A 12,467-nucleotide genomic window follows, 5' to 3' on the forward strand; every position below is an offset into this window, starting at 1 on the left:
TGGAGATTGGATCCAGAGCCGACTTAATGTGGTTAACCTGCCTACTGGCACATCATGGCAACTTTGTTGTGCTTGGCCATAAAAACACAGCCTCCTCGTCTTCACAAGAAGACGGAAAGTGGAGCGGGGGAAAAAAGAGAAAATATCAAAGGCCTAATTGTAATCCTGTTGTGTGCTGGTGTAATTGATGGACAACAGGGCAACAGAGACCTGTAGAGGGACCTGGTGAGGATCGGGAAGAGAGGTGAGGATGGAGCCGGCAGGTAAGCACTATGTGGTCTCAAGACCGCTGTACTCGGAGGACGCCTTCGCGAAGGACCATAAGAGGACCACGAGGAAGAGGAAGACCCTGTTGGACCACTTCAAACAGTACTTCACGTAAGTCCAACACACTCAACTGAGATACTTAACATCAATTTAGCTATTTTACTTAGCAAACTTGCTTATTTTAACATAGTAATCTGCCAATTTGAATGTATATTATCTTGCATTGCAGCTTACATAGTAACAGGGAAAACAAAATAAATTGTAATTTGAGATTTGTTGTTGGGAGATAAATCAGAGAGACTCTCCACTGAAGATGTACTCTCTAGCAAGAGGCTAGCATATGGCATTTACATGGATATCTGGGCCATTTTTCCAAATCCAGTTGTGACTCCAAACGTGCTAAGAATGCAGCCCTGTCTCTGATGCCCATCATTGGCTGGCTGAGAATCTACCGGTTAAAGGAGTGGCTGCTGAATGACATCGTCTCTGGGGTCAGCACTGGACTAGTGGCGGTGCTCCAAGGTAATTAACAAACCCAGAATCAATCATCATCAAACTTCTTAGAAGACACACAGGCATTTCAAGGTCACGAAACACGTCTAAGAATACACTTCACTTTGGAAAATATTGGCCCGGATATGTTATTTCAGCTCGGATGTTGTCACTTATCAGAAGTTCGTTCATCATTGCATTTCTTTGAATTTTGTGATTATTCATCAACCGTATTCAACATATTCATCAACCAAAATCAAGACACTATTGACGCAAACAGAAAGCAATTAACACACATTGGGACTGTCAGTATCGACAGGAAGAGCTGACCACTGTGTTCAGTTCATAAACCAAACGCAGCTGATATTAATGGGGTGAGGATTATCTGATAATAAAACACATTGTCTTGATAAGGACACAGCATTGGGCACCTGGGCACTGTGTTTATGTATTATAACAACTTCACAAGATGTAACTATACATTATAGTCATTTGTAATGTGACATGGCATGTCTTGCCACATATGATGTTTTTTGGCATATACATGTTTTTGGCCCATAATGATATAATCTGGTATGACCATTACTTATAATGCATTAAAGCAATAGTTCATAATGCATAACTGATTATAATAGTGACCTTTATAGAAAGTGTTACCAGCATAATTTATGCAATTATGCAGCAATTGCATTCTATTATTCTCGTTTACCAATTCTTATGGAAACACGAGGATACCATATCAGTGTTGCAGCAATCATTCGTTTTGAACAAGTGTGATAATCTATCTTATTGGGTTGTGCTTATTGCTTGACTGTTTGCTTGAATTTTAGATAATGGCTGAAAAAGAAAGTCTCCTGCCCAGGTATATCAGTAATGAACTCATCTGTGACTTGAATGTGACTTATTGTCTGATACCTCGTCTCAGGTTTGGCATACAGCCTGTTGGCCTCCATCCCTGCCTGGTATGGCCTGTTTGCAGCCTTCTTCCCTGTTATCATTTACTTCTTTCTGGGAACTTCGAGACACATCTCTGTGGGTAAGCAGCCTTCCGGGTTTGACCACCAACTCTAAACATCAGAGTGGAACCTAAAGTTCTCTGCTGCATTTGACATCAAAACATGACATGATCAATCCCATAGCCATTAACACTACTATAAGTGCTTATGACTTCACGTCTTTTCAAATGTGGAAACATGCAAAATGATTCATGAAATGAGTCATGTTTGGTTTCACGCTGGAATGTAAAGAAGCATAAACAAATGCCACCCTGGCTTATAATTAGGTGTACTATTTCACATTGCATTGTATTTTGCTGTAATACATTATGTGGATCATGGTGGTCTAGTGGTTAAGGATCTGGACTTTAAGTGTAATACCATTTGTGCCCCTGAGCAAGGCACTAACTCCAAATTAGTCCAACTGAATCAACTAAATGCCTAAATGAATAATAAAATAAACATAAGCCTCCTACCACCCTTTGTAGGTGCGTTCCCTGTGTTGAGTCTGATGGTGGGAGCTGTGGTCACCAGGCTTGTGCCGGACATTGGTCCTACTGCCAACATCACTGGCTTCGAGGGCCTGACCATCGACGAACAGAGGGCCATGGTGTCTGCTTCTGTTACTTTCCTCATGGGCATATTCCAGGTAATAACAGCTATGCCCATTGTCACAAATGTTGTGAAGTAGTATTGTTTGGTAGCCTGACGAGCCAGACCCACATTAAAATGTAAGGTCTGGGCACTCACCGTTCGCAGTGCTCAGTCCGAGGGGCGGGATAATTGGTTGTCTTTCAAATTCCCTCTGCATGCAATAGGACAGCGCTGAGTCCCAAGCGTTTTCCCACCAGCGGAGCTAGTTGGCTAGTTCAAACTTTTGCCATCTTAAAACAAGCTTAACTCGTGTCACACTGTTGGCCAACAGCAACATCCATCTTCTTTGTTTTCAAGTAGCAGGGAATTCAAGCCAAACCGTTGCAACTCTGCAATCAATAATTATGTTAAGTCCGCCTAACGACTCTATACACGATTTGATTGGCCTGATAGAAGTTTAATTTTTCGAGCTCACAAGCCAACGGAGAGTTGCTAGACTAGCCCTGGAAGCAAATGTAATTTGCTGCCGCTAGGGTGGGTCTAGATTTCTAGGCTAATTGTTTGGTTTCCTTGAACACTATTAAAGAAGATTATCACACTCAACATTGAGAATCACAGGCTCAGTCCCTGCCTCAGTCATTTGCAAGCGCCTCTTGATTGATTAATCACCCACTATGTGGATACTGTTTTTAGAATGGATTTAGATTAAGTGTTATTTAGTATAATTTGTATTTTAATATATTTAGTATATTCTTTATCTTCTATTGTCCTTATTGCTTAGTTGTGTTTTTTTATATTATATACTTTTAATTACTTTTTCTGCTGTTAGTGAATGTGTGTGTGTTGTCTGCATGCTACTGAGACCTTGAATTTCCCCTGGGGATCAATAAAGTATCTATCTACCTATCTAGCCAAGTCAAAACATCGGCCCAGCCATAGCCTACCCTAGCCATCTACGGAGAACCAGCCTTGCAACTTCGCTTCACTCCCCTGACCCAGAGAATCACAAACTGTGTTACAGAAATTGTGCAATAGCCTACTATTTGTATGAAATCTTGTAATATTATCAGCTAACATGGCACTTGAGAAATTATCTTTGCCAGTTTGTAAACAAATCCACATGTACCTTATTGAGGGGGAAGGATGCAAGGCACGAGTGGTATTAAATACTTGTGTAAAATACAAATACTCCGGAACTTTAGGGAGAGCCCAGTAAAAACAAACAAACGCTGAAACTGCATTGGATGCATTTTACGTATATATCATGAAGTATATCTGTCTACCTTAGCTGGCCATGGGAGTCTTTCAGGTGGGCTTCATCGTCATCTATCTATCGGACACCCTGGTGTCCGGCTTCACAACGGCCGCTGCCGTCCACATCCTGGTGTCGCAGCTGAAGTTTGTACTGGGTCTCACAGTGCCAGGAATAAGTGGACCGCTCTCGATCATATACGTGAGTTCAGATTGACCGCAGACGGTGTATGTTTGGTATTCATGACTAGTATAAGTATAGTATAAGAATATACTCTTTTGATCCTGTGAGGTAAATTTGGTCTCTGTATTTATCCCAATCCGTGAATTAGTGAAACACACTCAGCAAGCACAGTGAACAACACAGTGAGGTGAAGCACACACTAATCCCGGCGCAGTAAGGGGTTAGGTGCCTTGCTCAAGGGCACTTCAGCCGCTCCTACTGGTCGGGGTTCGTACCGGCAACCCTCTGGTTAAGAGTCCGAAGCGCTAACCAGTAGGCCAGGACTGCCCCTAATAGAGATGGTCTGGTTTACTGAACGGACCCTCTTCACATCTGTGCCCAGTGGCTCATCCGTCCATTGATTTTAGGTGTTAAATTCTTTGCAAACCTTTTATTTGTTAGCCCACCATAGAACTGTAGCCTATGCTAACCTTGCCATAATGCCGAATACGTAAATAAATAATGACCTCAAATTGTTATATATTGAAAGTGTCGCTAGTTGAGTTAAAAACAGATGATGTCAGAGATCAGAGAAACATGCAAGAGCATGAATAAAAAAACTCCATCAAATCTAACAATCCAAGTGGATTTCTGGGTATGCTACATGCTGCTTTTCACTTGGTCTGGCTACTTTTGAATGCCTCTTGTAGTTTTCAATATCACACTCCCCGTCTTCTTCTCACTGAAGACATAGTGGTCTATCCATATCTCCCGAGCAGATATTTCAACACGTGTAAGTCATAACTATCACGTATTGGTTTTTAAATTGCCTTGACAGTGCATATCTATGGACAAACCCTTCCTTTCTGATATCTATTGAAAGCTTTCAGACAAAAGGCTTGTTTGCTTATTTCGACAGCAGTTTACTTAGGAAAGAACATGGTCCTTTTCCAGGTGATGTTTAAAAATCTTTAAATCTGAGTCATGGTTCACAGACCTATATATAAAGCTCTGTTACTTACTGTTATCTGAAACACACTGTTTTGTTCTTTGAGACACAAGATAGTGTCTAGTGAGAGAACTAGAACATTCTAGAAACTGAGGACACATTGACAGGAATCCAGCAAGTACAGGTCTTCTGATAGAAGTTATGAACAAACAGTGAAAAAGGAAAGTCCCTCCTTATAAAATGAAAAAATGTCCTCTCTTTTTCCCCCATGCTGCAGACTCTGAAGGACATATTTTTGCAAATCACAAAAACAAACATCTGTGATTTAGTCACTGCCATTGTGGTCATGGTGGTGGTATTCATTGTTAAGGAACTCAACGACAGATACAAGTCTAAGCTTCCAGTGCCCATTCCTATAGAAGTCATAATGGTGAGAAAGCAACTACCTATATCACTTCCTTCAGCATACCGTATAACCTACTGTTCTACCAGTCAATACTAACTACAACTACCTATATCACTCCCTTCAGCATATCATATAACCTACTGTTCTACCAATCAATACTGCAGTTAATCATTGTATAGGGAGGGTCATGACTCTCAGGGCCATAATTGTATGGGGAGAATCCTAAGCCATAATCATGATTGTAAGAGGACTTTCCTTTTCTTGTAAAAATTGGAAATTGAGTTAATAGGCAGATAAGAAAAGATATTGACTTATATGATTAAATGTTCTCTTCTGTCTGTGTGTCACACTGTCCCCATTTGTTCTGGACAGACTGTTATAGCTTGTGGAGTCTCTTATGCTGTCAACTTCAAAGAAAAGTTTGGAGTAGATGTTGTGGGGAAAATACCAAGCGGGTTAGTCACAATTTTATTTGTGCAGATTTGTTTTGCATATCAGTGCAGCAGATTGTTGGTGTGATGGGTGTTACATTTTGAAGGTTTGAACCGCCGACGGCTCCAAGCCTGGAGATCTTCCAGATGACTGTGATGGACGCGTTCCCAATGGCCATTGTGGGGTTTGCTGTGGCCTTCTCTGTTGGCAAAGTCTACGCTGTAAAACATGATTACCTTATCGATGGAAACCAGGTGATCAAAACAACTAATGAACAAATAACGCTCAAAAACACCCAGAGGAACCTCAGTGACATATAAGTTCAAATCAATAATCCAAAGATTTCAATGATTTATAATTAGCATAATAGATATTTAGAAATATGTTATACATCTAAAATTAATGATGATATGTATAAAAGCCTCAACATAAAACCTTGTATGTCCCTTGAAGGAACTCATTGCGTTTGGAGCCAGTAACATCTTTGGGGGCACTTTTAGCTCGTTGGCAGCGAGCACGGCCCTCTCGAGGAGCGCAGTACAGGAGAGCACAGGTGGCAAAACACAGGTAGGCCTGACATCCTCCATGGCAACACTTTGCTTGTGGCCCTTAAAGAAGCCCTATGCAGGTCTGGTTATTCCTTCGCTGTTTCTGGGTTTTCGCCTGATTTGGGTTTGCATTTTTCACAACATAGCTCCCCCTGCAGCTTCGGTAGCAAGTGACTGCTACGCTAAACCCCCACTAGCTAGCGAGCTAGCCATCAATAAACCAAGCTAAACACATAGGGCTCACAATAAAACGGTCGAGCAAACACATTGTTCAAGAGACTATCAAATCACATTACAAAAACAAAGTTCACCCAAGGGTATAGGCTACTTACAATTTCAACAGCAAAAAAGCCAAGTCCGAGTCTGTTTTGCAGTCTTCTTAGAAACTACAATCTGACTACATTTTCGAGTATTTCCGCCGAGTTACATCCGGATGTGTTCGGACCGCGACCAGAAAGTTGCATATTCGTTTTTTCCGCGGAGAAGCACTATGGGGAGACGAAGCACCCACCAAACGACCCAAAAAGTGTTGTAGAACCATCACAACAACTCTCAACCTGCATAATTAAGGTCATTTTTGCTAAAATTGTTGCATAGGGCCTCTTTAACTTTAACTATTCATTAGCATTTTGATGTATATTTATCTTTTGTAATATATAGAAATTATTGGCAAAGACAATGTGATTCCAACACGACTCTTAGGTCTTAAGCCTACTTCATCCAAAACACCAAAAACACCAGGCCCTCTGTACATCTATAGAAATATTGACCTCTAGTGGCAAAGAGAGCTTAGTGACAGTAAACCATTGTTGGTCATAACAAGCAAAGTTCACAGTCATGGCTGTTTATGCTTTATTGCTTTGGTAAGACATTGGCTCCAATTGTTAGCATTAATTCCAGTGATGTTTACCAGTTCTCTAACATTTCAGTGATGCTGCTGATGTAATTGATATTCATTGGTTCGTCAATGTTCCATTGATGATCATTAGTTCTTATTCACTTGTGTCCACAGATTGCTGGCCTGCTCTCAGCCCTCATAGTTATGATTGTCACGTTAGCAATTGGGTTTCTGCTCGAGCCTCTTCAGAAGGTATAAATCAATCAAACCCAAACTACTACACACTGCTGTTGGAAACACTTAGATGCTGAGTGCAAAGGATGTATGCATTCACACATGTGTAATTATCATCATGTTTATGTTGTATGTGTCTGTATGTCTAGTCTGTTCTGGGAGCAGTGGTTATCATTAATCTGAAAGGAATGCTGATGCAGGTTCGAGAGGTGCCTTACCTCTGGAGGAAAGATCGCCCGGACTGCGTAAGTGCCCCCTCGCTGGTGTCAAATGACATAAATAACATCATCATTCCCGGCTGTTTCTGAAAGAACCCTTAAATAACATCACCATTCCCTGTCTCTGATATGAACGAAATTAATTAGTAACAATCAAGAATTAATATTTGTTACAAATTGACATGGACACCGACATGGACACTCCAATGTTGTGGCTTTCTTGTGCCTCACTAGTATTATTAACTATCGCTTAAAAATCCATAAAAAAAACTGAGCTAGTTGTTGGGTGGAATAATCAAGCGCATACTCACCACTCCTCCATGTTGTCCTCCTCCTCCAGGTGGTGTGGGTGGTGACGTGCGTTGCGTCCATCCTGCTGGGGCTGGATCTGGGGCTGGCCGTTGGGCTGGGCATCGAGCTGCTCGTCGTCGTCTTCAGGACTCAGTTGTGAGTGTACATGGTCCAATACAGATGCATTCTTGGTCATAAGTAATGACAAACAGATATCTTACATTGTTATTTCAGCATAGTAGTTGACATAACATGTCATAAACGTGAGGTCACCTTTAAATATGAACTCAATATTTCAATAGATTGTGCTTTTTAATGTGGAGTTTGCAAGATAGGTCTCCAGTTGGTTGGAAATTTCCAAATAAATTGGAAATAAAACAACCTTTACGGCTTATGGATTCTATAAGCAAGTTGAAGGTCAACTTAAGTCAGAAATTTAGCCATAAAATGAATGCATGCGCATCTGACTAAATTAGGGTTTCTCAACGGGGGCGTTCGTACAACCTAGGGGGGCGCTGGGAACGTGAGAGGTTTTTTTTTTAATTTTTTTATTTTAAACTTTCATGGTTTTCACATATTTTTGGTGCAAAAATAGGCTACCTGAAATAAATAGGCTATTTTCATTCATGGGTTTCTAACCCCTCTACCGTCCCAGCTACATTTTACTGTTTATCTATGCTCAGTGGTCATACAGTGCAGTTCGGTCCTGCACACGCCCGGACTCATGTCCCCCAGTCCCAGCTATCGTCATCTCTATAGTAACGCCGATAAACATAACCCAAGTTTGCGGCTTAACAGTTCAATAACCAATAAAAATGTACACAATTCACTGTGACGTCTTCATCTTTAATAAAACAACACAAACGAACATGGCGGATAGCAAGAAAAAGTGCCGACAGTACAATGCAAATTACATCAATTTTTACATGTTTTTTTTTTACCCAACCAGTCTCCTATTGCTTCTAACAGTGGGCTAAATCTGCTCATAGGGACATTTTCTTATAATTCCAGAAGAAACCAAAACAGCACAGAAATGGGCTCGTTTTTTTATTGAAGCAATATAGCATGAGTGTGAGTTTTTTTTTTTTTTTTTTTAAATTGTGTGTGTGTGTGTGTGTGTGTGTGTGTGTGTGTCGGGGGGGGGGGGGGGGGCAGAGGATCAAAGTAAGGTCAGGGGGGCGTTTGCTCAAAAAAGGTTGAGAACCACTAGACTAAATGCATGAATCCGATATTGCATTATAAAGGTATCATGCAGACAAAGGCCGGGGACAACATATTACTCTTCATATTATTAGTGAACATTAAGGCAAATGTGATGCGATTTCCTGTTTTATTTCCCAGCCCGCGCTGCAGTGTCCTGGCAAACATCAGGGGCACTGACATATACAGAGACCGCAAGGACTACCTGAGTGTAAGTAAGATGTCGGCAACTTTTTCTTGTACCTGTTTGAGGTACCAGAATCACAGCTCCATACACAGCCACCAGTTGTGTGCTAAGTCATAAACTATGGGTTATGATGCAGAAGGCTACTACATGAGGGTTCCTCTGTAATTCACAGATGTATGAGCCAGGAGGAGTGAAGATCTTTAGAATTCCCTCTCCAATATTCTTTGCCAACATTGAGTTCTTCAGAGGGAAGCTACTAGAAGCGGTAAGAATTAATCAGATTTTTTGTGATCTTATTTTTCTACATGTGTCTTATGTGGATTTATTCTTTCATCTACTTATCAATACCCTACTTACAGTATTTACCCTACCTAGGCATGTATTGAACAATATTCTATTGGCATGGCCTATCAAACAGAAGGGTTTATTGTGTTTCACAGAATTGGAAAAGTGCATCATAGACCTGATTAATTCTGATGCATTGGAAAGTAGCCATCAGTTCTACAACTGATTATATTGGAAAACTTTGCACCACATCCTTAATGTTTCACTGATTTTATGGCACAGGAACAATGCATCCTTATGGACAAATACAGCAGTTATATTACACAAGACTCTTACTCCAACTATTTTTAGTTGTGTTTGCTGTAGATATCATGGTCTCATGTTTTGTCATCCTTTTACTAATTCTAACCAGCTAATGACACTTTCCTACAACTCTCGTGTGTGCAGGTTGGTTTTAACCCTTTGAGAATCTTGAGAAAGAGGAACAAAGCCCTCAGGAAGATCAAGAAACTTCTGAAGAAGGGAGAACTCCAGGTTACAGCTGTACGTCCGGCTTCGGCTTAGATTGCATTAGCCTTTCTGGTGTAGCTGACCGACAACAATATCATCCAGTCATAAAACTTTACTACTGATAGTAGACGGTTTTAAGATGTCATTCTCATGCACTCAAACAATGTTTGCTTCTGTTCAACACTGCCACCACATGGCACTTCAGTGCAGCAGTATGTGAGAAATTCACATTCATATAACTGCAGTCATATAATGATTAAATCTCACCGTGCAGAAAGGACTACTGGCTATTGGTTCCTCCCCCATTGATGAGTCGGAGGACGAATGCAACATGGAGGATCTGGACCTGCCCTCTGATTACTCCCACCTGCCCGTGCAGGTCAACTGGAACTCCCAGCTCCCCGCCAACATCTGTGTACCCCCGGTGCCCATCCACAGCCTCGTCCTGGACTTCGCCGCCGTCTCTTTCCTGGACATGTCCGCCATGAAAGGCCTCAAAGCCGTACGTCTCTCCTTTCCATTGGAGTTCAAGTACAAAATGCCCAAGCAAGTTCCCAGTTAAAAACAGCAAAGCGAGTTTATCCATTGTCTGCTGCCCATTGTAGGCTTTGCTCATTTTGGATGAAAGTGTCATCTAAATACAGGACTTTTCTGTAGTTGAACTGACAACAAACTGCTCTCTGGAGTTATCGAAGTGCGGTCTCTTTAATGGGAATGATATCTTCAACAGTTTTATTAACTTTTTGATTAACTCTTCCAGGCCCTAAAGGAGTTTATTCGGGTTGATGTCAACATCTACATCGTGGCTTGCGACAGTGAGTAACTATTCATCTCAAATGCATCTAGAGGGGGGTCAAGTTAGGTCAGTGTAACAGTAGAAGGATCAGACTGTTGTAGGTCATCCTGAAGTAATCCCAGTCAGACTTCTATCACCACTTTTACTGCAGTGAATTATTGCCCCACTGAGGTTGTTCAATACTGAGCTTTTTCTTGCAGTGTACCTATATAAGAAATTGCAAAGCATCAAGTTTTTTGACGACGAGATCCAGACATCCATGTTCTTCGTGACCTTGCACGATGCCATGCTTCACATTCTAGAGAGACACCCTGACACGACAAACGTTGACAGTGTAACTGAGAAGGTAAAAACCAAAAAAACATACCACCTACCCACACACACTGTTTTCTAATACATTAATGTGATCTTTCAGGTGCCCACAGGCCACACATTTGACAACCTAGGCAACGGCAGAAGTAGCTTGCGCAGCCGGATGGTAAGCAGCAAAGAGGTTTGAACTTCATCCTTCAGTAATCATGTCACGTAAACTTAAACCAGTCATGAACCTAGACGCCTTCTCTTCCAGCAGGACAAACCAGTAGAGACCAAACTTTAAGGCTGAGGGGATCGTCCTGAGCACAGTGGTCACTTCACTTGGCCCTGAGAAGAGATGGGGCATCCAGGGGTGTTTAGACAGAGAGGATGAGTGGTAGACACCTCATTGCATAGCCACATATTTGATAGGAGTCATATGTTATGTTATTTCATACTGCTGAATGGTTGCATTGAGGTTATGCAGATGGGGATGTGTAAATATATATAAAGAAATGTAAGGAGACTTTTGTAAAATCTGCATATAAATGTTGCATTTTGTATGTGTAAATTCATCTCTAGAGAAGCTTTACTATTTTACATTTTCTATTATAAAGGCATTTTGGGGGGAAATCTTGTGATGTGTATTTTTGTATTTAACAAGATGATAATTGACTAATCATACTTCACTTATGATTTAGCAGTCTTACTACTACTATTACTACTACTACTACCGGTACCTTTTCTAAGTGTCACTTGCTTGGCTTGCATGTTAAATTTACGCAGTTTATGTACTTGTTTAGCACATCTCTTCTCCTGCTTATTCAAATTCAATAAAATCTCAGGAATAAATGGCAGACATATGATCCGATGTTAAAAGCACCAGAAAGTGTGTCATTGAGGAGATAAACATCCACTTCGCAAATTTTGGTTATGCGGTTGTGATTTTTGGTTAGGCGCTCCGGACACCAACAGGAACTACTAAGGAACGACACAAGTGCGACTGCCTAGGGGCAGTAGTTCAAACGACCAAACTTTGCGTCCTTCTTTGTGATTGAGAGTTCAAACAACCCTTTCTAGAAACACTAAATCCAAGAACGATGGAGCGAACTACTGTACCAAGGTTGCGACGCAAGTTAGCAAACGATGCTAGAAATGAAAATAGAATTGCAGTCGCAATGTCTCATGTTTTAAACTCATGTGAATGGGTACGACATATGAAAACCTTTTAAACATATACAAACCAGTGTATATAAAAATAGAGATTACAATAACAATACAATATCATAATTTTGAAAGAATTCACTTTATGTAAGTGAGGTTATTTTCAACTCTGTTACACCCACCCCCACTGAATTCTGGACAAAATTACACACCTGCTTCAACACTACCCAAAGCTCATCAAATGTCAAGGGACTACACTAAAAGTCCGACCAGGGCCGGCGCTAGCCATTTGGGTGCCCTAAGCACAAATGCTTGGTGGTGCCCCCCAACCCCCCACCACCAAAGGAATAACA

The 12,467-nt window shown here is 41.1% G+C and overlaps 1 protein-coding gene across 3 annotated transcripts; it reads left to right on the forward strand.

Moving 5' to 3' along the window:
- On the forward strand, positions 1-11,790 carry slc26a3.2 (solute carrier family 26 member 3, tandem duplicate 2). Of its 3 annotated transcripts, none has more exons than XM_042079472.1 (20): positions 1-378; positions 650-789; positions 1,685-1,795; positions 2,243-2,403; positions 3,637-3,801; positions 4,989-5,141; positions 5,490-5,572; positions 5,656-5,803; positions 6,003-6,116; positions 7,110-7,187; positions 7,319-7,414; positions 7,728-7,834; positions 9,020-9,089; positions 9,238-9,330; positions 9,798-9,893; positions 10,135-10,362; positions 10,621-10,675; positions 10,857-11,002; positions 11,072-11,149; positions 11,225-11,790. In XM_042079472.1, exons 1-20 carry the CDS (start codon positions 251-253, stop codon positions 11,252-11,254), a joined length of 2,280 nt encoding a protein of 759 aa, XP_041935406.1. In that variant the 5' UTR covers positions 1-250; the 3' UTR covers positions 11,255-11,790. The 3 variants fall into 3 exon arrangements, with proteins under 3 accessions (XP_041935406.1, XP_041935409.1, XP_041935408.1); XM_042079475.1 differs by having other exon boundaries at positions 11,072-11,134; positions 11,228-11,790; XM_042079474.1 differs by having other exon boundaries at positions 11,072-11,134; positions 11,225-11,789.
- Positions 11,791-12,467: the final 677 nt, after the last annotated feature.

The sequence above is a fragment of the Alosa sapidissima genome, chromosome 22, assembly GCF_018492685.1.
Source record: "Alosa sapidissima isolate fAloSap1 chromosome 22, fAloSap1.pri, whole genome shotgun sequence".
NCBI lineage: Eukaryota > Metazoa > Chordata > Actinopteri > Clupeiformes > Clupeidae > Alosa > Alosa sapidissima.

Excerpts from the sequence above, each read along its gene's own strand:
- slc26a3.2 (XM_042079472.1), top strand. The coding sequence starts at position 251 with ATGGAGCCGGCAGGTAAGCACTATGTGGTCTCAAGACCGCTGTACTCG. Across the intron at positions 7,188-7,318 it reads TGCTCGAGCCTCTTCAGAAG|TCTGTTCTGGGAGCAGTGGT; the intron begins GTATAAATCAAT and ends CTGTATGTCTAG. Across the intron at positions 11,003-11,071 it reads TTGACAGTGTAACTGAGAAG|GTGCCCACAGGCCACACATT; the intron begins GTAAAAACCAAA and ends GTGATCTTTCAG.